At 42.4% G+C, this 27264-nt stretch overlaps 1 protein-coding gene across 7 annotated transcripts in view; it reads left to right on the forward strand.

The window, feature by feature from the left end:
• Positions 1 to 27264, forward strand: part of FMNL1 (formin like 1) — a 112534-nt gene that overhangs the window by 50583 nt on the left and 34687 nt on the right. For 5 of the 7 annotated variants that reach the window (XM_039331319.1, XM_039331320.1, XM_039331321.1 and 2 more), the window contains 4 exons: positions 9670 to 9753; positions 21419 to 21556; positions 24814 to 24922; positions 26262 to 26338. In XM_039331319.1, coding sequence (XP_039187253.1) covers positions 9670 to 9753; positions 21419 to 21556; positions 24814 to 24922; positions 26262 to 26338 — 408 coding nt within the window. The remainder of the gene's footprint in view (positions 1 to 9669; positions 9754 to 21418; positions 21557 to 24813; positions 24923 to 26261; positions 26339 to 27264) is intronic. The other 2 variants (XM_039331322.1, XM_039331326.1) reach the window with 1 other exon arrangement.

The following is a 27264-nucleotide window of genomic DNA, read 5'->3' on the forward strand; positions in this document are numbered from 1 at the left end:
CAAGCGATGCACACAGGAAGGGACTCATTGAAGTGTGCAAGTACACTGTTAGAAGTGAGTAAGGCCTTGACCTCATTGAAACTAGCCTCATGTGTTTGTGACCACTGCCACACTGCTTGTTTGTCTAATAGCCTGTGAAGAGGCTCAGCTACACTAGCTTTATGTGGAAGAAAGGAATTGTAGAAATTCAGGAGGCCCAGAAAGGCCTGAAGTTCGGCCTTAGACTTTGGCCTAGGTGCTTCTAAAATGGCAGTTAGTTTGGATTCAGCAGGGTGAATCCCAGCAGCATCAATTTTGAATCCCAGAAATTCAGTAGAAGGCACCCCAATTTTGCATTTGTCTTTTTTGAGCTTGAGGCCTGTTTTCCTGAACCTTAACAGAACAGCCCTTAGCCTTTCAGCTAGAATGTGTGTGGAGTCTCCTGCAATTAAGACATCATCAAAGTAGGGGCAAACCCCCGGTATGCCCCGTAGTGTGTTTTCCATTACGCTTTGGAAAATCCCAGGAGCGATATTCACTCCAAACTGTAGCCTTTTAACCTTAAAGGCTCCCCTGTGGGTCACAATAGTCTGAGCTATAGCAGCATCATCATCAACAGGCAGCTGTTGATACGCTTGAGCTAGGTCAAGCTTTGCAAAAACGTGCCCCCCCCCTTGAGGGAGGCCAGAATATGACTGACCACAGGAACAGGATAGGCATGTTGCTGCAATGCCTTATTAAGAGTGCATTTGTAGTCAGCACAAATGCGAATGTCCCCATTTGCCTTTAGAGGCGTGACAATGGGGGTCTCCCAAGGGCTGGAATCAACAGGTTCTAGGATTCCCTGTTGGATCAGTTTGTCTAACTCAGTGTCAATTTTACTCTTTAAAGCAAAAGGGACCCTTCTTGCTTTAATTCTAATGGGAGTGACAGTGGGGTCTAGTTTTAAGGACACAGGGGGTCCCTTGAATGTGCCCAGCTGGGCGCTGAAGACATCTGCAAATTTTTTGCAGACTTCCTGTAGGTCGAGTGTTTGTAAGCTGTTGAGCCCCGTGACGTGTATCCCCAAGGCTTCAAACCAATCGAGTCCTATGAAACTCGTTCGTTCACCCCCTACTACTAATAGGTCTAGTGGACCTTCAAAATTCTTATACTGTACGTTAAGGGTGGCCTCCCCCTTAACACACACTCTCGAATTTTGAAAGTCTGTTAACACAATGTCTGAAGGCCTTAATTTAGCCTGAGTTCCACTGCCGGAACAAATCTTCCTAAATGTATGTAAGGATATGATTGAAAGGGCAGACCCCGTGTCTAGTTCCATAGTTAATGGAACCCCTTGTAGCTTCACCTTGAGTGACAGCTTTTTCTTGATGGGCTTGTGTGTGCCTGTCCTGAAGATGCTTCTTCGCGAAGCGCAAAAACCTACCCTATTCTGGCTGGGGACCCTGGTACCTTTCAGGCGCAGTTCTTCCTGAGGTTGTACCTTTCATCGGCCCAGACACACAGCTGCAATATGTCCTTGTTTCCCGCACGCCCGGCAGATAGCGGAGCGGAACTTGCAGTCGGTTCTCCTGTGGTGACCTCCACAGCCGATGCATGAGGGGAGCTGCAGAGCTTCCTTTCTGATTCCCTTCCTTCGTGGGGTGGAGATGGTCGACTTCCTCATCCGGATCCTCCTCGGAGTTCCCTTGGACATCCTCTTGGTGCACGGATGCAACATCTGGACTGTTCCTGATCGGCCGCATGTTTTCGACGGCGCCGCCTGCTGCTTCTTCTGCGGTGACCTCTCTTAAGGCATCTTGGAAGGACAAGTCTTCTTTGGCGAAAAGCCTCTGTTGTAGATCTCAATGCCTTAAGCCGCACACGAATCGGTCCCTCAGTCATTCTTCGAGGTCCTTGAACTCGCAGTGCTTGGCAGCCTTCCTCAATGCGGCGATGTATTCTTTGGCCGACTCTCCGGATCGTTGATCCCTCTGCTCGAAGGTGTGGCGCCATGCGATGACGGACATCTTGGGCTGGAAGTGCTCCTTCAATAGCTTCTTTAGATCTGCGTAGCTGACAGACTCTAATGGGACAGGTGCTGCAAGGTTCTCTGCGATTTCGAAGGCGTCTTGACTGCAGACACAAAGCAGGGTGGCAGCCTTCAAGCTATCTTCCCTCACTTGGTTTACCTTGAGGTAATTTTCCACCCTGGCTACGTAGGACTCCCACCGCTCTGGATGTGAGACGTCGAATTCCGAAAGCCTTCCAACTTTTGCCATTTTCAGGATACGGGTCTATCAGCCAGCCTACCCCCGAATGCGCACTGGATTGGTGGGTAGCTGCCGAGTCAACGCCGTTCCGCCGCTCAGGACTCACTTGGGTAAGCTTACACTTCTTCCTTTCCAGGCGATGTAAGGCATCCCACCTTCGTCGCCAGTGTTGAATCCTTGGCGAAAAGCGGACACGAGAAGCAGTTGTAGTTCTCAGGTTTCCTTTTATTCTGTGTTCAGCTTACAGGTGAAGGCTTCAGCAACGCCCAAAAGCTCCCAGCCTCTTATATAGGCAATTCCCGGGTCAATGTGTTACTTTTCCCGCGCCGGCACCCGCGCATGCGCACAGGCGCTGGCGACAGCCTGTCTGGTCCCGGGCAGCTTGCACCTGCCCGGGACTGCCTGCAAACGCCCCGAGCCCGTTTGCAAGGCTCAGGACATAACACCAGTCAAGTACCGAGCTATAGATTCAATCCTAGCTCTGTTCTCGGCTGCAGTGGTCTTCCAGAAAAGCCTGGCTGCAGAAGACACCGCAGAAGAAGTCTACTTGCGAGGAGATGCCTGGCTGTCAGGTAAGTGGGTACAGGGCATGGGGCAGTTCCACATCTCTACCCCCTCCCTAGCTTGATTTTTAGGTGTGTGCCTCACCCCTTGCCCTGAAGTAGATTGGATGTTCTTCCAGAAGATTTGTCAACCAAAGAGATGCAGCTGGGAGGGTGGGGAGTATTTAGAATCTGTGTGATTGTTTTTAATATTCTTTTCTTCATCCCATTTTTGGCCTGCTCTTTCCTTAGGGCTCAATAAGAATGGCAGCTTGAATTGATGTTAGCAGATATTTAAATAGAAATTGGAATTGCAACTACAGTCTGTAATATACAGTATATCAACAGTTCAAAGGCACGAGACAAGGCCCTTGTTTGTTAAATAACTATTTATAATCTTTTGTTCAAACACTCAAATCTCTGATGAGTTTCTGGATGAGAAGAAAGTCCCATAGCTGTAGAACAGCCAGAAAAAATGCCATTTTATGTCATTTGTTCTCCAGGTTTGACGTGCAAATTGATTAATCAAGAGCAGACATGTCAAACTCGCAACGTCACGTGACGTAGTGCAATGTATCAGGAGTGTTTTGCCATTGCCGGCAATGGGGTGGACACGGCTTCTGCGCGATGTGTCTGGCCCGTGGACCGGCAGTTTGACACTCTTGATCAAGAGGGTATCCTCAGGGCTTACACATAAGGTCTATTTTTAGTTTTGCAAAAAATGGCAGTAATGGTGTTCTGATCTTACTTATGCAGCAGAGACATTGTAAGGGTCCATATAAAATTATGGGTTCTAATAATGTCTTTTGCAAACTGCCCATAGCTCATCAATAAAGTATATGCTCTGAGACCACTGAGTTTTTAAATGATATCTGGCAGCTACCAGACTGAGTGATTAATGTTGGTACTGGCCATTCTCAACTTATTGCTTTACTTGTTGAGTCAACTGCCTTGCTTGCAAGTTGAAGGCTTTGGTGCTGATTTGAGGTTATCCTTTGTTCCCTGGTTTTACTATTGTTTTTGTTTCCTATGTTGTACCTGTTAACCTCCCTGAGTTGTTGGGAGTATACAAATATAATAAGTAAATAATAAAATGAAATGATACATGACCAGTAATTTTTAATTTGTTTGTTTGTATGGCCACCCATCTCACCAAGTGATTCTTGACACCAAATAAAAATTAAAAAATAAAACAAAATAATTATTTTTTCTATATTCTGTTGGGTTAAGATTAACTTTAAAGCTCAATTTTATATGCTTTTGCTCATAATAGTTGATAACTATCACTGTCTCCAGATTTTTTTTGTAGTCCTCCCTCCCCCTCCCCCTGAAATTCTGGCAAGCTCTTAATTCTTGGTTAGGTTTTGTGTTTTAAAACATCATAAGTAATTGAGTAATGTATTTATTAATGAATAAATGGTCCAATCCTCATATTCTGAATGAGTTTGAATAAGGCTATCTGAATAACTTCATGACTTGGTTATACACATCCAACATTCATTTTTTGTCCAGTCAGATCAAACAGGGGCAATTCTCTTCAGATCCAGCTTACCTATCATCTAATGAAATTTAGGAAACAAGTATTTCCAGTCACTGTCCCAGTTTATCTAGCTCAGGAGGAAGAAATGTTTTGAATGTCAGAATGCATACACATGACTTTGCATATCTATTTTTAATCTTTTATGATGCTGTTGAGATTTCTAATGGGGGTATCATTTTTATTGAGAACTTTTTAAAATGAAGTTTCTGGCTGTTAGCCACTGAGTTCCTCTGAGGGTGAGGAGCATATCAATTTAAGGAATGAAGAAATAAAGTTTCCTTTATAATACATGCGAAAGGCTGAAGTAAATGAAACTAAACTGATTATAACACTGCTGGAATTCACATTTTACATATAATATGGCTTTGTTAGTTTCCAGTTTAGAATGCAGTTTGTGAGTCCTTCATAGGGGTTTAATGTTATTTATGACTTAATGGAGAAACTACAGTTTGGTATAATTTATGATAGGTAATGTGTCCTGCTGCTGCTGCTGACTTCATATGCATTGAACCTCAAGCTCATTAAATTCTTATCTCTGGCTTTTGTAAAAACTATTTCATGCAATCTGTGTTGACCTGGAGAATGCCTGTGAAGTGGGGAAGTGACACTTGAAAGAAGATAAATCCAGGCTTGATCCTCCCTTTCTCAGCCTTGAAGTAGGCAAGAATACCTAGGGATTCTCTACCTGTGTTTGGAATGAACAATTAGGTATAATGAGGGGAGGTGTGCACTAAAAATATTGATCTGGCTTAAAGTAGGATAGACTGGAGATTCTTTGCTTGTGACTTTATTGTATGGTAAGAAGGTAAATACAGTACATATTATCAATAGGATGAATCAGGGCTAAGCTGGGAACTTAAGAGGGAAGCTAGACTGAATTCATTGACTGCAGTTCCCTGTCTTATGGTTCAGACCTGCATTTTCTTTTCCAGTGCTTCAATTAGTAATCCTAGACCAGGGTTTTTCAACCTTTTAACCCAATGTACCACTTTTAGGATATGGCAACATCCAAGTACCACCAGTTGCCTAGCAAGGTGTCAAAAACTTGATGACTCCCCCAAAAAGGAAAAAAGTGATAAAGTACAGTCCTTGACTTACAAAAGTTTGCTTAGTGACTGTTCGAAGTTACAATGGCACTGAAAAAAGTGCCCCCCAAGCCACAGCTGAGCAAGACACCTGCCTGCCCACCTGGCAGCACTCTTCCTCCTGTCCGAGGTTTTCATTGTTGTGAACATTTCTGTTGAGGATTGGTAGCGGAGGTGGGGTGGGGTGTTTGGTTTTTATTCCCCCCATCTACTGGGTAGTTGCAGCAGGTTTTGATCACTTCACATGATCCTGGGATACTGTGACCGTCATAAATATGAATCAGTTGCCAAGCATCTGAATGTAAATCACAAGATCTTGGAGATGCAACATTCCAGCTGATCGGCGCTTTTTCTGGGCTCAGCAGAAGCACCAGGATCAGTGCTGCTTTCTAGCTGATTGGTGTTTCTTCAGGGCTCAGCAGAAGCACCAGGATCAGTGCCGAGCTCCAGCTGGAGCCTGGCACTGATCCTGGCGCTCCCGCTGAGCCCTGACAGCCCTGCAGCTCCAGCCATCTCTCACTCAGGCTTGTGGAGTGCTGCCACTGCTTCAGCTCATTCCCCTCCCCTGCTATCACTTTTCTAGGATGGTCACGTACCACCTGCCAGGTGCCAATGTACCACAGGTGGTACCCGTACCACTGGTTGAAAAGCCCTGTCCTAGACCAACTTATTCCTCTTTTGGTGTCTTACTTTTGGAACAAATAAACTAATGACTGAAGAGAAGAAACCAAGACAAAGGGAACAGAATAAATTCATTTCTCACTAGTTAGCCTTCTGCTGAAGCACCAGGGGGATGAAGAATGTGTTAAGAATTGTCTGTGTGATGTTACATTTTAATTGTTAAAATGAACATCAGCCTCAATGGAGATTAATCTGGTTAACTGATTAATTTCTTTTGACGAGAGCTAAGCTGAATTCCACCCCACTCTTTTCCCTGTTTCTAAGAGTCCATTGAGGTTTCCAGCAAAGGCCTTGGCCCTCTGTAGAGAAGGTGACCTGAGCATGTTAGAGGCAGCAGCCAACACCATTAAGGACAGTGATGTATGCAGACTAATTAACAGTTTGAATGAGAAAGCATATATCTCTCTGAACCAACTGCCTGCCAAGTAGTGAGGAGATAAAAGGGAAGCCAACAAGCCCATGTTTTGTCAGCATTTTCTGATCAAATATACCATTAAGCCCAAAACAGTGTAAAAGACAAAACAAATTACATATTATAATGAGATATAGGTCCTGGGCACCAGGAGAGGTAATGCAGTCCAGCAGAAATGGTACCAAACAATTTTTCCATGACATAGTGGAATTCATAGTATGCACACCAAGAGCTTATGCACCTGAGACAAATTCCTTGCATGTCCATTAACACTTGGCCAATAAAGATTCTTCTTCTTCTTCTTCTTCTTCTTCTTCTTCTTCTTCTTCTTCTTCTTCTTCTTCTTCTTCTTCTTCTTCTTCTTCTTCTTCTTCTTCTTCTTCTTCTTCTTCTTCTTCTTCTTCTTCTTCTTCTTCTTCTTCTTCTTCTTCTTCTTCTTCTTCTTCTTCTTCTTCTTCTTCTTCTTCTTCTTCCCCTTCCCCCTCCCCCTTCTCTTCCCCTTCCTCTCCTCCTCCTCCTCCTCCTCCTCCTCCTCCTCCTCCTCCTCCCCCCCTTCTCTTTGGCATTTGCATCACATTTATAATTCGTTGTACATTACCTACATTAACCAAGTGCTACATGACTATACTGAACACCTTTCACCTTTCATTCCAAAGTGATGCATAGTGCTAATTTGTATTATCTTTGAGTAGACTACTAAAGAAAAGGAAAAACTCTATATAATTAGAATTGCACAGATGCCTCTATAAAAGTAGGATATAGGCACATATACATACTCACACACACTTCATTGGAATGCCAAGCTATCTTTTAATACTTTGCTATGCACCATCTCAGTTTAGATTCCCCTTGTGTCTGCTATAGCTCCCATTTTCTGCATGGAAAGCTAATTTTGCAGGGGTGGGGGGAGAAGAGAAATGAAATCCAGGATGAGAATTAGGATGTTAATGGCAGACAAGGTATTAATGACTTCCATCTGTCACAGTAGGACAGTCTTCTTCTTTTGCATTTCAAGAAGCCATCCACACAATTGTTAATTGTGTGAATAATGCCATATTTAGTTTTATTATTTAGCTACTACTAATTTAAAAACAAATCCCAGAAAGAAATTGTATAATACAAAGGTTTGGAAAATAAAAACATTTTAAGGATTAATTAAGGAGAATTTTTAGATGGAGATAGAGAGAACAGGTTTTTATGGGTACAAAATCTCAAGTTTTATCATTTTATAATTTCAGGCACTGAAACATATTTTAGTTCCCCATCTTTTTTTCTGTGGAAAGGAGAAATTCATCCTTTCAGTTTTAACATTCATAGTATAAATCAGTGTTTTTCAAACTTGGCAATTGAGTGGACTTCAGTTCCCCATGTAGGCTGAGAAATTCTGAGAATTTGAAGTCCACTCATCTTAAAATTGCAGATTTTGAAAATATTGGTATAAATAAATACTTCTAATGGAGAAAAGTATTTCAGGTAACACCAAGCATCACAGAAAATGAGGATGAAGTGGAAGTAGGATGGGATAGGCAGGAGAGAAGGCATGCCAGCATCATTGAATGCATCCTGCCCAATACTTGATTTTCTAGGAATGGGCATTTCCTGACTGAGTGATTATTCCAGAATTTTAGTGATTTATGTGAATGTAAATTTCAATTCATGTTTGAAAAGGCCTTTGCGTCTATCCTATATATACCAATGAAGAAGAATCTTCAATTAAGTTTGTTTGATTTTAATGCTAGGCAAAGAGAATATAAGATTACAGCACAAGAAATATAACAAGGAGCCGAGGTGGCGCAGCAGTTAGAGTGCAGCAGTACTGCAGGCCACTTTAGCTGACTGTGTTCAGCAGGTCAGCGGTTCAAATCTCACCGGCTCAAGGTTGACTCAGCCTTCCATCCTTCCGGGGTAGGTAAAATGAGGACCCAGATTGTTGGGGGCAATGTAAATATATATATACATTGCTTACTGGTGTACACCGCTTAGAGAGTGCTTGCACTTAAAGCGGTATATAAGTCTCATAAATAAATAAATAAATAAACTTGCAGAACATTTGTTAAGAAAAATAAAAGAAGACACCAATGCACGCAATAAAATTGCTATAAATGATCACATAGCATGTTAATCAATAGTGAAAATACTTGTTAGGACTAGGCTTTCTCAAATTTCTGTCCTTCAAATGCTGACAAAGGAATTACGGTAGTTACAATATGACACATTTGTAAATCAAAGTAACTTTGATTTAATAAAAAAAAATAATGTGTGAACATTCCAGTATTCTCTGGAATCTTTGGTACTTTTTGATCTTGATTGTTTTATTGCAGAGATTTCATTACTGATTAGGTAACATCTCCAGTGCTAGAAGAGAGTGGTGTTTGATCTCTGTTTATATATGGTAGCTTGCCCTGTCAAATTGATAGGGGTATTGTTTTCTCTTTGGTAGTTCTTTGATTAGGATGTTCTTTCTTACTTCATTGTTATCTAGTGTAAATCTCTGCTTACCTGGGCTGTTGATTGGTGAGGAGGTGTTATGGTGTTTTTGTTTCCTTTTTCTATTGCCTCTTTTGAATGGTATGTAAATATTTATCTCTATGTGCCTGTTGATGGCTGAATTGTCTAAGTGCCAAACTTCCAAGAAGTCTCTGGTAATTTTGGATTTAGTCTGGTTTAGGATGCTCAGTTTTCCAGTTGAAACTAGGAGAGTATCTGTCTATTATAATGAAATTAAGGAGTTATCTTTAAAAAGACCAGAACATCTCTTTCACTAGTCAATACACAAATAAGCAGGGATTTACACTAGATAAATAAACAAGCAATAAATAATATCCTAATCAAGGAACTACCAGCTTGGACAAACAATCAAACAGTAAGCAACAGCCTAATCAAGGAACTACCAAGGACAAACCATGTCCCTACCAAGTTATTGTATGTAAACAGAGAGCAAATCCTATTCCTTTCTAGCACTGAAGATGTTATCTAGACAAGTAACAACATATCTGCAAGAAAATAGACAAGCTCAAACAAAACCTGGGACTCCACAATTTAGCCCTGAGCTATATGTACCCTACTGGACGTGAGTGTCCTGGGGAAGTTCCAGGCAGAGGGAGAAGTAAATGAGCTCCCTTCCCCATCTTTCTTTCAAGAAAGAGTAAATTCATGTGCTGTTTTCTCTTCTCCACAGTTGGGTCCAGGAGTTCCTAAATGAAGAGAATAGAGGTCTTGATGTGTTGGTGGATTATCTCGCCTTTGCCCAGTGCTCTGTCACGTAAGTTCACTGTTGTTAACTAAAAGCAATAAGTAAGGAAAAAAGCAGAATTGTGATGAAGGTTCTGTCATAAACATAGCTTTAAAACTGGGAGTTGCTTGATCAATTGTGCAGGGAACACAAGTCTGGACACCAAATGATATAAGGATGCCGGTAGCTGCTTTATCTCAATAGTGTCACTTTTTAGGTAGGTTTGATATTGCTTAGAGAGACATTCCTTATTTAATTATAAATTGTTTGAAACATTACCAAGGGAATTTTGAGATCATGTTCAGGAGAAGCCTGCTATCCTGTTTAATGGGGAAAGAGCATAAAAACTCCTTGACCTCACAGAAATAATTTCCATGACCTTTTGAGAACTGCACATGCATGGTATTTTGTCTGTATACACATATGCATGAAATTGGTATCAGACTATCCTTTTAGAAGGGAGTTCTACTAGTGAAACTTATCCAAGATTATATATTCTTTCAGCACTTGTCACTTTCCAATGAATCAGTTGACACAAAACAATTACAATACATGTTAAACCTCAAACAAAATAGCTCAGTGATGGCGAACCTTTCAGAGATCGAGTGCCCAAAAACTGGCCCTGCCCCTGCTCCACCCCCTGTCCCTGCCCCGCCCCCACTCCACCCACTCTGCCTGCCCACAGCGCCACTCATCGCCTCCAGGGCTTGCCGCAGATCGCCCAGGCAGCCCAGCAGCACCACGGCAGCCACACCCTCTGCCCATGCCCCACAGCATCAACTGTGCGCATTGGGGCATGAGGGCAGAATCTTGCCTACGCTGCCTGGCTGCCATGTCCTTGGCTGCACTGCTCCGCGTAGGCCACCAGGGAGGCTGCTGGTGAGGAGGGGGTCATGGGTGGAGGCAAGGCTGGGGCAATGGCATGTGTGCCCACAGAGAGGACTCCAAGTGCCGCCTCTGGCACCCATGCCATAGGTTTGCCACCACTGAAATAGCTTGATAAGTTGTTGATAACAAGAAAGGTGATAATAACGGTTTGGGCCAAAATCATATTTAAGACAGGAAAGCAAGGTTTCCCAGCACATAGATTTCTTCTTTTAGTTTTAACATTGGAATTGCAAAGCAAGAATTGGAAAAAACATTTTCAATGTAGGTTAATATCAGTCAGTTCCAACTGTGTCAAGAAAGAATCAGCAAGAGAAATGTCAAGTTACACTAATAAGAGTGTTTGCTGTTTTTGCTGAAACTGTGCTCCCAACTGAGGATAGATGAGTCATATAGGAGCCATAAGGGTTCTCCCCCCTCCCACTTCCTGGTACAGGAAACTAGAGGGTGGCAAACTTGTAATTCTTCGCCTGATTTTACAAACTTCTACTTAATTTCAGGAGACTTCTGCAAGGTATCAGTTCTGAAAAAACTATTTTTTTATGTTAAGGAAGAGAGAGAGAGAGAGAGAGTTGATTCTGCTAACAGACTAGCATTGGTCTTACTAAAATGAACCCTCTGTAAATCATTTCAAAGGAAACATAATACTTTATAGAAAAAAACCTTTTTCTGTTAAATATATTTTAATCATATACAACTTTACTGAGGAGTAATTCCTCAATAAATGAAGAGATTTAAGCCATAGTGATATGAGTGGTTGCTTCTCTAACCATGACTGTCAGTCTAACACCAGTGTCAGAATCCAATTATATTTCATCTTTAATTATCAAACATAGAAACTCCCAATTCTGCCTTCTCTGGATTCTGCCATAAGAGGGAGAAAAGGGGGAGAGCAAAGGGGCTTTATGGCCCTCACTTCCTTCAGCACACTTCAAAGGACTGAATGTGTGTTTATTGTGGCCTCTAAGCTTTAACATATCAAAGAAGAGTAATTGCCTTTCATGTAGTTATCTGAAGTCTCCATCCAGACGGAAGAAGAAAGGGGATGGAATTGTGATACTTGAAACTATCACTGGAAGGGGGGTTGATTGGGTGGGACTACTGGGGAACCCCTTAAAAACTTGAATGGGAGAGCTTGAACCCCAAGTCCTGTCTAGCATGCCTGCAACCATTTTCTCTTAATAAAGGATTCCTGTTGGAAGAGCTATTCCAAGAGTTCTGTCTTCTTAAGATGCAAAGTGGGGTGGGTCCTTACATTAGACAGGACTTGCAAAATTAATCCACCTGGAAGGTAGACCCTTGCCGGGGATTTTGCAAAAATTTACCATGTCAGACAACGAAGCAAGAGAGGGAGAAAACTCCCTGGAAAGAGAGCCGCTGACCCAGCTGGAACCTTGCCAGATGTTGGGATCCGAGAGGCCAGATTTCTCAGAAGAAGAAATGGTGGAGACACAGGACCACAAGCCTAGCTGGTCGATGGGCGTTGGAAAGAAAAGCGAGTGGGGAAAGGAATCAAGAAAAGTGACCCTGAGACGGGGGACCACGCAACCAGAATGGAAGCAGGAGATGGAGAAATCCCTGCACGCAAGTGAAGAGGGAGGAAGCTGTATGCCGTACTCAGACTGGATCCTAGAGAGAGCTATTGACCTGATGAAGAGAACTCTCAGCGCCCTAGGAGAGGAGATTCCTGAGCCCTACGCCCGCCCCAGTTCCTGGAGCCACAAAGGGAGAGACACCGAGGGGGACGTGGAACCTGCAACCCCAGGGACATTTACTGATCCAGGAGCTCCCACCCCTACCGGACCACAGATGGAAATCTGGACGGAAGACACTACCACCCACAATGGAGGCACCGATCCATTCCAAGACGTCCACCGTTTGAGGTGAAATTCAAAGGGGAGCCAACACGCTTGGGGTTTTTCCTAACCCAAGTCCTCAGCTACATGGAGGAATATGGGCAGGACATCCCCAGCGACAAAGCCCGCATCCGGATCGTGCAATCTGCCCTGGATGGACCAGCTGCAGATTGGGTGGTGAAACTGCATGACTCCAATGCCCCAGAACTCAGTAACTTCAACCGTTTCATGTCCTCTTTGAGAAGACGATTTGAAGACCCCCTGGCTGATCGCAAAGCCCGTGAAAGAATAACAACGATGAGGCAGGGCAAACGCCCAGTGGCCGAGTATACACAAGAATTCCGAGCCATTGCCAGCAAACTGAATTGGCCAGAAGACATCCTCCTTGGCCGTTTCAAAGACGGACTAAACTATGATCTATATGATGCTTGCCTGCCCCGAGGAGACCCACATCGACTTGAGGAATGGTACGTCTTGGAAGAGGAAGCAGAGATCGACATATTGAAGAGGCATCGCCGAGGAAAACAATGGAGCCGCCCCCCGCCTGAGCTGACACACCAACCGGTGAAATCATCGGATACAGACAAGAAGCAGATGGGGTGTTTCAAGTGCGGAAGAGAAGGGCATCGAGCTGTAGAATGCCGCTCAAAGGCCCCCCAGCACAACCCAGACAGATCCCCAATCAACAAACCCAGAGGGTATTCAGCTAAGCCAAAAGAAACAGCCATGAAAATGATGGAAATTGCAGAAAACCCCACCTCTGCTCACCAAGGGGAAAGAACTCCAGCCTACACCACAGGGACGGTGGATGCCTCAGATGACAGCTCGGAAGGCGAACCCCTGGTAAGTGGACGCATCACACCCATCTTCAAAACAGTGACTATATTAATCCCCCCCATGCCCGAAGCTGTGAAGGTGAAAGCCTTAATAGACTCTGGCTGCACCCGCTGCCTCATTAGCCCAACACTAGTGGGGAATCTGGGCATCCCATCCAGGAGACTGGAACAACCAATCTCATTTGGCCAGCTAGATGGATCCATAGCAGGGGGGGTGCCAGCTACCCTAGCCACTCTGCCAATACACCTCTCCCTGGGCAACCATGAAGAGGACATAACGTTTGTGGTGACCCCAGGTATGGAATGCCCAATGATTCTAGGGATGGAATGGTTGAAAAAATGGAACCCCTGGGTAAATTGGAGGACGACAGAAATCAAATTCCCGAAGGGGGACCCTATGGACTTAAAACCCCAAGAGAGGCTACCAGAATCAAGAATAGAAAAAGCATCCATAGGAGAGGAAAAAAGATTAACAGAAATACCAGAGGAATATAGGGACCTTGCTGAAGTCTTCAGTGAGGAGAGGGCGAATGAGCTTCCCCCCCACCGACCCACAGACTGTACCATTGAATTCAAGCCTGGGGCAAAACTCCCGAAACCCAGATTATACTCCATGAGCCCAAAGGAGAAGGAGGAAATGGAAAGATTTATAAAAAAAAACCTGGAGAGAGGTTTCATTGAACCAGCTAAGCCTAAAGTGGCTGCCCCGGTCCTTTTTAGAGAGAAGAAGGATGGCTCTTTACGTTTATGCGTGGATTATAGGGCCCTGAATACAATCAGTGAAAGCAACCTATACCCGCTGCCCCTCATGAAAGACATGCTGTCACACCTATCGAAAGGGAAAATTTTTTCTAAACTAGACCTAAGGGAAGCTTACTATCGCGTGAGAATCAAGGAAGGGGACGAATGGAAGACTGCATTTAACTGCCCCATGGGGTGCTATCAATTCAAAGTCTTGCCATTTGGATTACAAGGGGGCCCTGCAGTCTTTATGCAATTAATCAATGACGTTCTAAGGGAGCACCTGTTTAAGGGGGTCCTTGTTTACTTGGACGACATTCTTATCTTTACCGAAACAAAAGAAGAACACGTCAAACTTGTCAGAGCGGTTTTAAAGAAGCTGCGAGCCGCTCACCTATATGCCAAACTCTCAAAATGCGAATTCCACCAGGAAAGGATAGACTACCTAGGCTATCGCATATCCCCACAGGGCATTGAAATGGACCCAGAGAAGGTCAGAGCAGTATTAGAATGGGCACCACCCCGCACAAGAAAGCAACTACAAAGTTTCCTGGGCTTTGCAAATTTTTACCGCCAATTCATCCCCTCATTTGCACAGATAGCCTTGCCCCTCACCAACTTACTAAAAACGAAGGGAACATCCTCAGTAAAACCTAGCCAGCCACTAACATGGACAATGGAGTGCCAAGCAGCGTTTGAGAGACTAAAGAGACTTTTTTCTGCCGAACCAGTACTAAGGCACCCAGATATGGACAAGCCCTTCATAATACAGGCAGATGCAAGTGATGTGGCAGTGGGGGCTGTGCTATTACAAGAAAATGATGATGCAGTATTGCAACCCTGTGCATATACATCTAAGAAACTCACGGAAACAGAACAGCGCTGGCCCGTATGGGAGAAGGAGGCTTATGGGATACGTTGGGCATTACTCACGTGGCGACAGTTCCTGGAAGGCAACAAAATCCCCTTCCAGGTATGGGCTGATCACAAAAATTTAGAAGCCCTGAAAACTTCCAGGAAACTCAATCCCAAACAAGCCCGCTGGTCCCAGCATTTTCACCAATTCCAATTTAAGCTCAAACATTTACCAGGAAGAAAGAACTTCCTGGCAGATGCACTATCTCGCATGCCCCAATATAACAGCGCACGAACCACAGACTCTAGACCAATAATGGCAGAATCACAACTGGCAGCGCCAGTAACCACAAGAACCCAAGCCAAAATAAAACCACAACTGGACAGCCAAACTGGGATTGAATTCAGAAAAAGTTTGGAAACAGATGATTGGTTCCAGAAAAACAAACATGTGTGCACAATGAGAGACGGATTGCCTTGGGTAGGGGAAAAGTTATATATACCAACAACTCAAAGACTAACTTTCATGCAACTTTGCCATGACACAAAATCAGCAGGGCATTTTGGATTTGTAAAAACTTTACACTTAATTAAACGGCAATTTTGGTGGCCATCAATAAAAAAGGACATAGAAAGTTATGTTGCCAGCTGCCCAACCTGTGCATCAGCAAAGAGGTTGCAAGGGAAATCGCCAGGGCTGTTACAACCAGTGGCAAGTCCCTCAGCCCCCTGGAGGGAAATAGCCATGGATTTTATAGTGGAATTGCCTGAAAGCAATGGGAATACTGTTATCTGGACAGTCACGGACCTATTTTCCAAACAGGTGCACTTTATCCCTTGCCAAAAAATTCCCACTGCAAAGGCCTTAGCAAAACTTTTTATCCAGCACATTTACAGATTGCACGGGGCACCCCAACGCATCATCTCTGATAGGGGAGTGCAATTTACGTCTACATTTTGGAAGGAATTTTTATCCCTCTTAGGGACCACTCAGGGACTGACATCTAGCCATCACCCTCAGACAGATGGACAAGCGGAACGCTGCCAGTCGGTACTTGAGCAATATTTGAGATGTTTTTTAAATTTCCAACAGAGTGATTGGACGGACTTACTTCCTTTTGCAGAAGTTGCCTACAATAATGCAGTCCACTCCAGCACAGGCTACACTCCTTTTCAAATAGCCAACGGCCAAAGTTTCAACCCTATGCCAGAGTTAACCCCAAAAGAACCAACGATCCCTTCACTGAAAGAATGGATGGAAAACCTACAAAACACCTGGCCAATAGTCAGAAAATCACTAGATGAAGCTAGGCGGGCATACAAAGCACAAGCCGATAAAAAAAGGGTTGAGCCTACACCATTCATTATAGGAGAAATGGTGTACTTATCTACAAAATACCTAAAGTCCCTACAGCCCTGTAAAAAACTTGGACCAAAATATATAGGACCTTTTCCAATTAAAAGGATCATAAATCCAGTAACAGTAGAATTAGAATTACCCAAAAACCTCAGGCAAATACACCCAATTTTTCATTGCAGCTTGCTGAAAAGAGAGCATCAGTCACCTCTACGGCCAAAAATCCCCCCCCCACCACCTCCAATCATGGTGGAGGGGGAACAACACTTCGAAATAAAAGAGATCCTTGACTCTAGGAGATATCGTGGAACAACTCAGTACCTAGTTGCCTGGAAACACCTCCCTGCCTCACAAAATGAGTGGGTCCATAAACGTCACGTCAGAGCCCCGAAGCTATTGAAGAAGTTTCACACAGAGTATCCTAACAAGCCTAACTAAATTTTTTACTTGTGTTTTCTTTCAGGTGGATCTCTCTTATTGTTAAGAGGGGCCGGATGTCAGAATCCAATTATATTTCATCTTTAATTATCAAACATAGAAACTCCCAATTCTGCCTTCTCTGGATTCTGCCATAAGAGGGAGAAAAGGGGGAGAGCAAAGGGGCTTTATGGCCCTCACTTCCTTCAGCACACTTCAAAGGACTGAATGTGTGTTTATTGTGGCCTCTAAGCTTTAACATATCAAAGAAGAGTAATTGCCTTTCATGTAGTTATCTGAAGTCTCCATCCAGACGGAAGAAGAAAGGGGATGGAATTGTGATACTTGAAACTATCACTGGAAGGGGGGTTGATTGGGTGGGACTACTGGGGAACCCCTTAAAACCTTGAATGGGAGAGCTTGAACCCCAAGTCCTGTCTAGCATGCCTGCAACCATTTTCTCTTAATAAAGGATTCCTGTTGGAAGAGCTATTCCAAGAGTTCTGTCTTCTTAAGATGCAAAGTGGGGTGGGTCCTTACAACCAGTTCATTTCTTCAAGGCCAAGTATTATTATTACTATTTATTAACTTTTTATGCCATCCATTCCCCTATAAGATGACTCTGGGCAGCATACAAGTTAAAAAAGAATAGAAAAATAATTAAAATATTATAACACACTAAAACTACACAGATTGAGATTACAGAAGGTATATTAAAACTAGAACTAAGAGATGGACAGGATGGGGGATGAGGTCTTCTTACCCTCTCAACCCTCAAGCAATGAATAGTCTCTTCAGAGCCATAGGCCAGCCAGCAAAGCCACATTTTAATATCCTTCTGAAAGACCAAAAGGGTGGGGGCAATTCTCAAGGATGGGGCCACAGTGGAAAAGGCTCTTATCCTTGAACCTGCCTGCTGGAATTCTTTAGCAGATAGGATTCTTAGTGTAGGCTCCTTCTGCTGGCACGAGCTTGTCCCATCAGGGAATGACAGATCCTGAGATGCCCTGGACCGAAGCCATGAAGGGGTTTAAAGGTACAACCAAAACCTTGAATTGCAACCAGAAGCAAACTGGTAATCAATGCAGCTTATGCAGAAGTGGTGTTATATGTGCAATCCTAAGACTCCCGGGACTGTGTGCACCACTGCATTCTGTACCAGCTGCAGCTTCCAAATATTCTTCAAGGGCAGACCTATATAGAGTCCGCTGCAGTAATCCAGCTGAGAGATGATTAGGGCATAAGTGACCATGCTCAGTGCTTCATGATCCAAGTAAGGGTGTTCCTGGGGCACAGCATGAGGTTGCACAAAGGCCCTTTTAGCCACAACTGTCACCTGCTCTTTGTGCAGGAGTCATGAGTAAAGGAGGACTCCCAAGTTCCTCACTGGATCTGTGTGTGATAGTGCAATCCTACCCAGAGTTAATGGTGATAAACAATTGGATCCTGAAGTCCCTTCCACCCACAGTCATTCCATCTTGCCTGGTTAAGTTGAAGCTTGTTGTCCCCCATCCAGATCCCTAGAGCCTCCAGGCACTGAGAAAGGATGGCCACAGCATAGTTTGGATTACCAGAGGATGAAGTATGTAAAACTGCATCATGGAGATGCATACTGCTGATATCTCATCCCATAGGGTCCGATAATCTTACCAATGGTTTCATGTAGATGTTAAAAAGGAGTGGAGAACGTACCAGTGGCTTCTCACAAAGGAGTGGCCATAGGCTGGACCCCTTGCTCCCTATTGACATCTCTTGGGACTGGCCTTGGAGGAAGGAGCTGAACCAGTGCAATACAGTGCCACTCAGTCTCAAAGCCCATAGCTGACTAAAAGGATACTACGGTTGATGGTGTGACCAATGGGATTTCTATCCCATAATCCAGCCTGAAACCTGACTGAAAGGGGTCCAGATAATCCATTTCATCCAGGACCCTCTGGAACTGCAAGGCAACCACTTTCTCCACCACCTTCCCTAGAAAGGGGAGGTGGGAAACTGGATGAAAATTGTCCAAAGGACTTAGGTTCAAGGATAGTTTCTTGAGGAAGTGTACACCAAGACCTCCTTAAATGGTGTTGGAAACACTTCCCCTTGGACTGATGTGTTAATCCCACTTGGACCCATTTGCAGGTCACAATCCTGGAGATTTTCACCAAGCAGGAGGGATATGGATCTAATAAGTGAGTAGTTGCCTTAACAGCCCCAAAGATCCTGTCCACTTCCTCAAGTCCAATAGGATCAAATCATTCCAATGGAGATGCTCCACACTTGGATTCAAACTGAGAATGGATCTGAGCGGAGCCCTGTAAATGATTATCAAAGCCCACTTCTCAAGGAGGGACTTTGAACAGAGCCGCTGGTAACACTCTGAGAATAGAGTAAGACTGGAGAAATAGTGATGTTTCAGCACTCTTACTGCCATGTTAGGCTTTAATTGTGGCTGTGATCTGTATCCAGTCAGCTTCAGTTTTCCTCCAGCAGTGCTCTATCTGTCTTTTGACTCTTTTCAGCACCCTCAGCTCCTCCATAAACCTTGGGGACTGTGGGGCCAGGAGAGTGTGCATGGCAATAATCCTGTCCATGGCCTCAGCTGCTTTCTGATTCTAGGTTGTAGCCAAAGCTCCACTGGGCCATGCAGCAGAACCACCAGGATATCCTCCAGCTCCTTCTGAAACCCATATGGGTCCATTAATCACCGAGGGCAGAACATTCAAATAGGTCTGCCTCCCTGCAAGGCAGTGAGCATTGGAAAATCTCACAGCTACCAGGTGTGGTCTGGGAATAATGACAAATTCCCTACCAGATCACATTGTCACTGTTCCAACAAGAAAATCATATCCAGAGTGACTGCTATCCTGAGGAGGTCCTTGGATGATCTGGGGTAGGCCAATGGCCACCATGGCATCCATGAATTCTGGGCTGCCTCTGAGGCAGATTGAAAGGATGGCAGATTGAAGTCCTCCAGGACCACAAACCTGGGAAACTCCACCGTCAGCCCTGAGATGGCCTCCGGCAGCTCAAGCAGGGAGATCGCTATGCAGCAGGGAGGCTGGTACAGAAGCCTCATGAGATCCCAACTGATCTCATGTGCCCAGCTTTAGTATGTTGTACAAAGGAAGCTTTGTTTACAAATGAAACAATTGTATACGTTCCTTTAACATAATTTTATTCTGCTTCTGCCATTACAGGCAAAAAAATGGCCATCTGCACTTTTTTTATGCCCAAAGTAAAAGCAAACTTCACTGCGTATTGTAGGAAAAATAGAGATAATCCTTGACTTACAACCACAATTGAGCTCAAAATTTCTCTTGCTAAGTGAGACTTTTGTTAAGGGAGTTTGCCCCATTTTATGATCTTTCTTGCCACAGTTGTTAAGTGAATCATTGCAGTTGTTAAGTTAGTAACCCTGTTGTTAAATGAATCTGGCTTCCCCGTTGATTTTGCTTGTCAGAAGGTCGCAAAAGGGGATCACATGACTTCGGTACATGGCAAGTTTCATAAATATGATTCTGCTGCCAAGTGTCTGAATTTTGATCATATGACCATGGGATGCTGCAATGGTTGTAAGTGCGAAAAACGGTCAGGCCACTTTTTTCAGTGCTGTTGTAACTTTGAACGGTCATTATATGAATGGTGGTAAGTCTAGGACTACCTGTAAACAATATCTAATAGAAGTGGATATGAGGTACATCAAGATCAAGGATAGATGATTAATCCCTTGCCATACATATAGTTCTTGCCTTATGACCACAATTGGAATTAGACTTTCTGGCATAAATTGGGCAGGTCATAAAGTGAGTCATCACATGAACAACCTTATTTTAGAATCATTTATATTAAAGTTGTTAAATGAATCACATCATTAAGTGAATCACACAATCATTAAGCAAATCCACCTTCCCCAGTTGAGTTTCTTTGATGGAAATGAAATTGACAAATGTTATTATCAAGCAATTGACCCCAAGTGACTGCAGAATGCTGCAACCAGTTATAAATGCCAGCTAGTTCCCAAGTGCCCCAGTTGTGATCACGTGACTGCAGGGGTGTGTGTGATGCAGTGGTTGAAAGTGTGAAGACAGGCCTTAATCGCTTTTTCCAAAACTGTCATAACATTGAACTGTTGTTATATGAACAGTTGTAAGTCGAGGACTACCCATAGTTCAATGACTTCTTGACAACAATATTTCATTGATTTTAAATATTAATTATTACAATAAAAAATAAAACAATTAGCAGTTTAGTAAAAAAAATAAGTGGTTAATATTATTACTCTGAAGTAATGCAGATATAGGTTTGTATTTATGTGGAAGCTACCTTCCATATAAAGTATATAATGACTCCGCTTCCTAAGCCACCATTTTCCATCTTGCTCCATTTATTCCACCTATAATAAATTAACTAGGTTCCTGAATCCAGCTAGTGGACCTCAGGAACCTAGTTAAAAAGAGAGAGAGAATCCTGGAAACTGGAAGCCTGTATACACCAAAGTAAAAGACACAAAGACAGTTTGCTCAGCACCTTGGATAGCAGCCCAGCTCTGACGCTGCCAAAGCAAAAATGGAACCTAAGCCATGTTTATTTCAGCAACTGAGTTGTGAATCTTTACAGGGAGGAGAATTTATTGAAATGTACAGAATGGTAATGCCCTGAAAAACAGTTCTCCTTTCTCCTTCCATTTCACTGCCAGAGCCTCAATAAACCCCACCCACTCACCTGTTGACGCACATTTGTGTTTGTCTGTGTGGCTCCAGGTATGATATGGACAGCACTGACAATGGGAGCCCTGGGTCGGACAAGGGAAAGGCCCTGGACAGATCTGTAGAGGACCTCAGCAGAAGCAATTGCTCTCCCACACAGGGTTCCATCAAAACAAGGCACTTGACTGTCAGGTAACCAAATGAAATTCGGGTAGGTTTTCTTAAACAACTTTCCCACTACTCAGATGAAGCACATGGGACAGAAAGACAGGCAGTCCCATGTTTTATATTTTTCCTGCACAACAAACTGCACTAGAAAATAAAATACAAAAATTATAGAAAAGCCAGCAAGTTAAGGGCAGTGACCCCCAACCTTTTGGGCACCAGGGACCGGTTCCGTGGAGAAAGATTTTTCCGCAGACCAGAGCGGGTGTGGTTTTGCATGGTGCCTGCATCCCGTGGATGGGCCTTGGCTTGTTTGCACAGACTGGTTTCTGGCATGCTGCAGGCCGGTGCTGGTCCGTGGACTGGGAGTTGGGGACCCCTTGTCTTAGGGTTTGGCACATGTTAAAAAGCCTTTGCTATAAAGTATCATTTGCTATAATATAAGCAGTGTGGAAATCAGAGGCCATTTCAGTTAGTGTAAGCCCCAAATTCTTACTCTTTTAGATCATGCCAGAATGATGCCAAATGAAAGAATTGTATGACAGAGGATGGCAGGCTGGTTAGGTGTAGGTTATTTATTTACTTGTCTATGTATATACAAGTATATATATAGGGTGAATCTCAGAACCTTCATCTAAAACGTTCAGAAATATTTTGGATTTAAGATAGCTCCAATTAAATGGAACAATGAGATTAATTGCTCATTAAAATGAGCTCACTAGGGAGAAGTATGAGGAAATGCTCCACAGATTGTTTCCTGTTTTTTGACTTCTGTAGACCAACTTAACAACTCATACTAAAAGCTCTGATCCCACCAGATTTCTTAAAAATTCTTAAAGTTAAATTTTTTTTTCAAGAGATTACTCATTTTTCAATTGCTAATTTAGAAATTAAAAGTTTACTTGCAATGCAAAGAACACAATATGCACTGTTCTTTCCCCAGAAGAAAATGACTACAAAGGAGCCAGGTTATAGTTGGAGAGTTTTTAAACATTTTCTTACATGCTAGGGTTACTATATTAAGTAAACCAATCTAAAATAATAGTATAGAACCATAATCTAGTTTCCAAGTTTTTTTCACATCTATGATCACCTCAAAGATAGTGCTTTCAATGACAAATCTGAGAAGATGGGGGCTTTTCCGTGTTAACTGCTAACTTTCTAACAAACTTGTAAAATCAGTCTTTCTTCTCCCCTTCTTTCTCTCATCTCTGTCCTAACTCCTTTTCTTTCTTCTTATTCTAACCCCACACTTCTTTTGCATGCTTCCATTGGGGAAATGCCTCATGGTAGGTACCCAGATATTGTCTTCCTGAATAGGGAGAATATAGTTGATGGGATATAGTACATGTGTAGTTTGGGTTCATCAACTCTGGAGAAATTCAACACTATGATCCATTGAATCATAGTTTGAAAAGGAAGCCCAATGTATGTTTTTTCTCTTTCTCTTTCATTTTTGATAGGCATTGAGGCATTAACCAATATGTGACCTAGCATCTTGGAGGAGTGCACCAAAGACCCCTTCCATGCTTTGTTAATGTGATTTCTTATGCAACATTAGAAGCCTTTCTCTCTACTTACATTTCAGAAGTGAAAACCAATACACCCTTCCTTAAAGATTGGAGGGGCTGGGCCTTGTGATTCAATGGGCTAAATGATTTAACTGATTCCAGATTTTCTTAGGCTAATCAGCCTTTTTGTTACATAAGATCCTAATCCTGAATGGGAGGGTGTTGACTTTGGAAAACAACTAACTTAACTGACCCAAGGTGGATTCCCACTCCTGCAGGCAACCCCCCCTCCCAATTTGGGATATACAAAGCTACACAATTTAGAGAAGAAAATATTCCTGCCCATAACACAGAGAAAATCTCAAAGAGTAGAAGTAGACCTGCATTGGAAAAATGGGTAATAATGGGCTCTTTTTGCTGGATTTACCTAAAAAATTCTAAAGGGATGTCAAGGTTGTTCTGCAAGTGACTCTCCCTGTAACTCCAAAACTATCACTTTCCCACCATGCTTGGGAAGGGGGAGGGACAGGGAGGCGTCCACCTGAAGCATCCTATTTTTCCCTCCTGTCCTGCAGGGTTGCACTCTTCCACTTCCTTCAGGTGTTGCCACTTGAACCAGCAGATCCAAACATTCTTTCAACAAGTCCACCCCAGCATCCCCTCCTCCAGCGCCCCTGGCACCGAGCAGGACTGTAAGCCCAGGCCACCTGTCAACTCTTACTCACCCCGGTGAGCTTTTCCCAGACTTCATCAGAACCCCCTCCCCCACATAAGCAGCCAGAGGCTGTAGGAGTGGCTGGGGCAAGGCCACGCTTGCCCTTCTTTCACCTTTGTGTTCATGCACAGGCACTCCAGATACTGAACACTGGGAGTCTTGAGGGCTGGAAGTTTGCTATTTTAAACATCCAAAATGAGGCAATCCATCCCTAAAAGTTCAGTCACTGGAATTATTTTGGAAAATCTGGTATATTTGCATGCTTAGATTTTCATTGTTTTCATAGTCATCCCAAGGGGTTTTGGTTGATTTGTTTTGGCTTTATTTTTATTTTAATTTTTTTGTTGCTACTGTCATAAAGATTAGGAAATTGGCTGAGATGTACAAAGGTTGTGGAAAGGAACTGTTGAACGTCAAATGAGCCTGAAGTTTTACAAAAATAATATAAAGTTTCATCTGGCTTGTCTTCAGTCATGACATCTAGAAACCTTTTGTAAGGCTGATGCCAAAGCCACCAGTTTTTTAGAATCTGAAGAACTGATACCAGCATCCATCCTCTGTATTGTCCTTCAACCATATCCATGTGAAAGACTTTGTGTGATATTTTTTCCAATAGTTGTTAGCTCCATTCTTGAGATTCTTTTCCATGCCTAATCATATGGAAGCAGCAATGCCCTGGAAACTGGACTGGACATCTTCATAGGTGACAACATCCTGTAGGCCGGAATTTCTCACCTTGTTGCCTTCCAGATATGTTGGACTTTAACTTCTATAATGTCCAGCCAGTCACATCTAGAAATTATAGGGACTAAAGTGCAACACAGCTGCAGAACAACAGATTGGATAAAATTATTCCTGGATGCTATTTATACTGGAAATTTAGAAGGAAAGGAAAATTTAAACTACTAACCTGCTACTAATACTCCTGCTGCTCCCCTTCAAATTCTTCTCATATGCTATTCTTTATACTTTTGGACTATTGTATGAGATTGACACCCATTGTCATTGAGCTGTTTCTCCCCCCTCTCTTCCCCATTTTAAATTTATTTCTACCCCAGACTCAATCCGGCACACAGCAGGAAGGCACTACGGAACTCACGCATCGTCAGCCAGAAGGATGATGTTCATGTCTGCATCATGTGTCTCCGTGCTATTATGAATTATCAGGTAATTGAGGAGGAGGATAAGAAAGGTGAAGGTTTCGATGTGTAGAAAATAGATATACAACCTTGGAAAGGGATTTTGAAACTTGCCTAGATTTTAGAATTGATGTGTGAAGTGATGTATATTCATGGTATCGGGGAGAGGCAAGGAGGAAAAAAAAACCCAGAAAATCTGTACCATACAAAATAATCCATCTCCAATATTTCCAGATAGGGCTGGAAAGGTTCCCATTTGAAGAGCTAATCTGAATAAACCAATGTTCAATATTGGACAGTTTTCTAAAATGACCCATAAATCAGACGTAGGTGTAGGAATAATATGGCTATATGCATTCTCAGAAAAATCTTAATGTTTTAATGTTAGAATTCCAGTTTTCATCGTCTTGCAGTTTTCTGAGAACATGGAGTGTAAGCACTCTAGTGCTTTCCAAAATTGTTGAACTCTGCTATCCATAATTATTAAATGGCCTGCTTGCATGGGGCTTTTAGTCATCAACATATAAGAGGAATTTGGTTTTGATCACAGTAAGCAAATTGGGAAGGGAGAATTCAATAGCCCTTAAAGTAGTCAGTGGTGCTTGTTGCAAACCAATGTTAGATTTGATTAACCACTCTTGTATTTATTTGTTTGTTTAAAACATTTATGCAACTGCTCATTTTATATCAAACTGGGTAGCTCACAATTAAAAATTAAAACAACATAAACACCATATTAAAACTATTAAAAGCAAACATATTATAAATTTAAACATTGGAATTTTCCATACAGTACAGACAGATTTGCACAACCTGTTTACAATGAATTATAATAAGTAGGTAGGTATGCCTAGGAAATTATTTTACATGATAATTTTGCACTATTATTTTTGAAAGGAAGATGTTGCTCAGTAGCGTTACTCCCATCAGACATGGTTGTAGGAATTGGTGGAATGCTGTGAGTTTATATATCCCAATATTTGAGCAATAATCAAATGTTTGAAGAGCTCAGGTGTCTTAAGGAGTAATATGGCTTTTAAAACTTTTATATGTTATTGTAAAATGACATCACACAAACAATTTGGTTAAATTATGAAAACGTATGTGTGTGTGTGTGAGAGAGAGAGATTTTAAAACTCTCTGTGCAAAGAAAAGTTAGGTTCATAATTATCACTTGAAAATGGGTAACCAGCATTTTGGCTTGCCACAACCAATCACGTCCATATGGCCTCAGTTTGTTTTAAAAAATATACTCTTTGAATCTCTTTGTAACCAAAGAGCCATGCCTGTGTTTGTTTCCATTTTCAGTCATCTAGATTCACTTCAACTGCTAATTTTGGCTGCTAATTGTCTCACTTCTCCCTTAGTCTGGATTCAGTCTTGTGATGACCCATCCAGCCTGTGTAAATGAGATCACACTCAGTCTCAACAATAAGAATCCCAGGTAGGAATTCTTTATGGTTATCCTTCTCAGTCTGAATGGTTGTGTTAGCCAATTGCTATCTAGGTCAGTGTCAGAGATGAATTCATATATCATTTTTGCATTAAACACTATTATTTTAAGATATGGTATAACAATGAACATTTCCTAGAATACATTACTTTTAAATATATCTTCTAATAATGTACATTCAATGTGCACTTTGGCACGTATTTTGAGCTGAGAATGGAAGCATCACATCCAAAGGGCTTCAATTGGCATAGATGTTTGAGAGGCATGGAGCAGTGCTGATTGCAATACAAACCAAACAAAATCCACAAGCATCCTGACTTGTTCTCAGTATTCATTTAGTTTTATGGAGTGAGTTACTAAAACTCAGGATTGGTTAAATCTCATAGTATTCTGACTAATAATAACAACTCATATTAAGGCAAAGAGTACAATATTGGTATACTAGTGGTAAGGGTCATGGAATACACCTCCGTTCAACAGAGTGATTCAAACATTGCATGAAATCATAATGTAGTTTGGCTGTCTTTGCCTTAATGTGTTATGTAAATCTAATCTAATCTGTCTGTCTGTCTGTCTGTCTATCTATCTATCTATCTATCTATCTATCTATCTATCTATCTATCTACAGTATCTGTTTTAATTTGCAAATAATGGATAAATTTACTGTATACGATTTCAGCCACATGTGTATTATTCAGAAATATATGGTTAAAAACTCATAGCTTAAAATTACAATCTTTAATTTACTAATTTAAACAAATATATCTATATATCTATCATCATCTATTGGGCTTCTACAGCTGCTCATCTACTATAGCATAACTGGGTCTGTCATAATATTAATATAGCACAACTGGGTCTATCATAATAATAACACCCCCCTCAAAAATTCTTGGCATTATTGAAAGCCGTGTTGT

The sequence above is a fragment of the Crotalus tigris genome, unplaced genomic scaffold, assembly GCF_016545835.1.
Source record: "Crotalus tigris isolate CLP2741 ecotype Arizona unplaced genomic scaffold, ASM1654583v1 scf7180000024437.13266115, whole genome shotgun sequence".
NCBI lineage: Eukaryota > Metazoa > Chordata > Lepidosauria > Squamata > Viperidae > Crotalus > Crotalus tigris.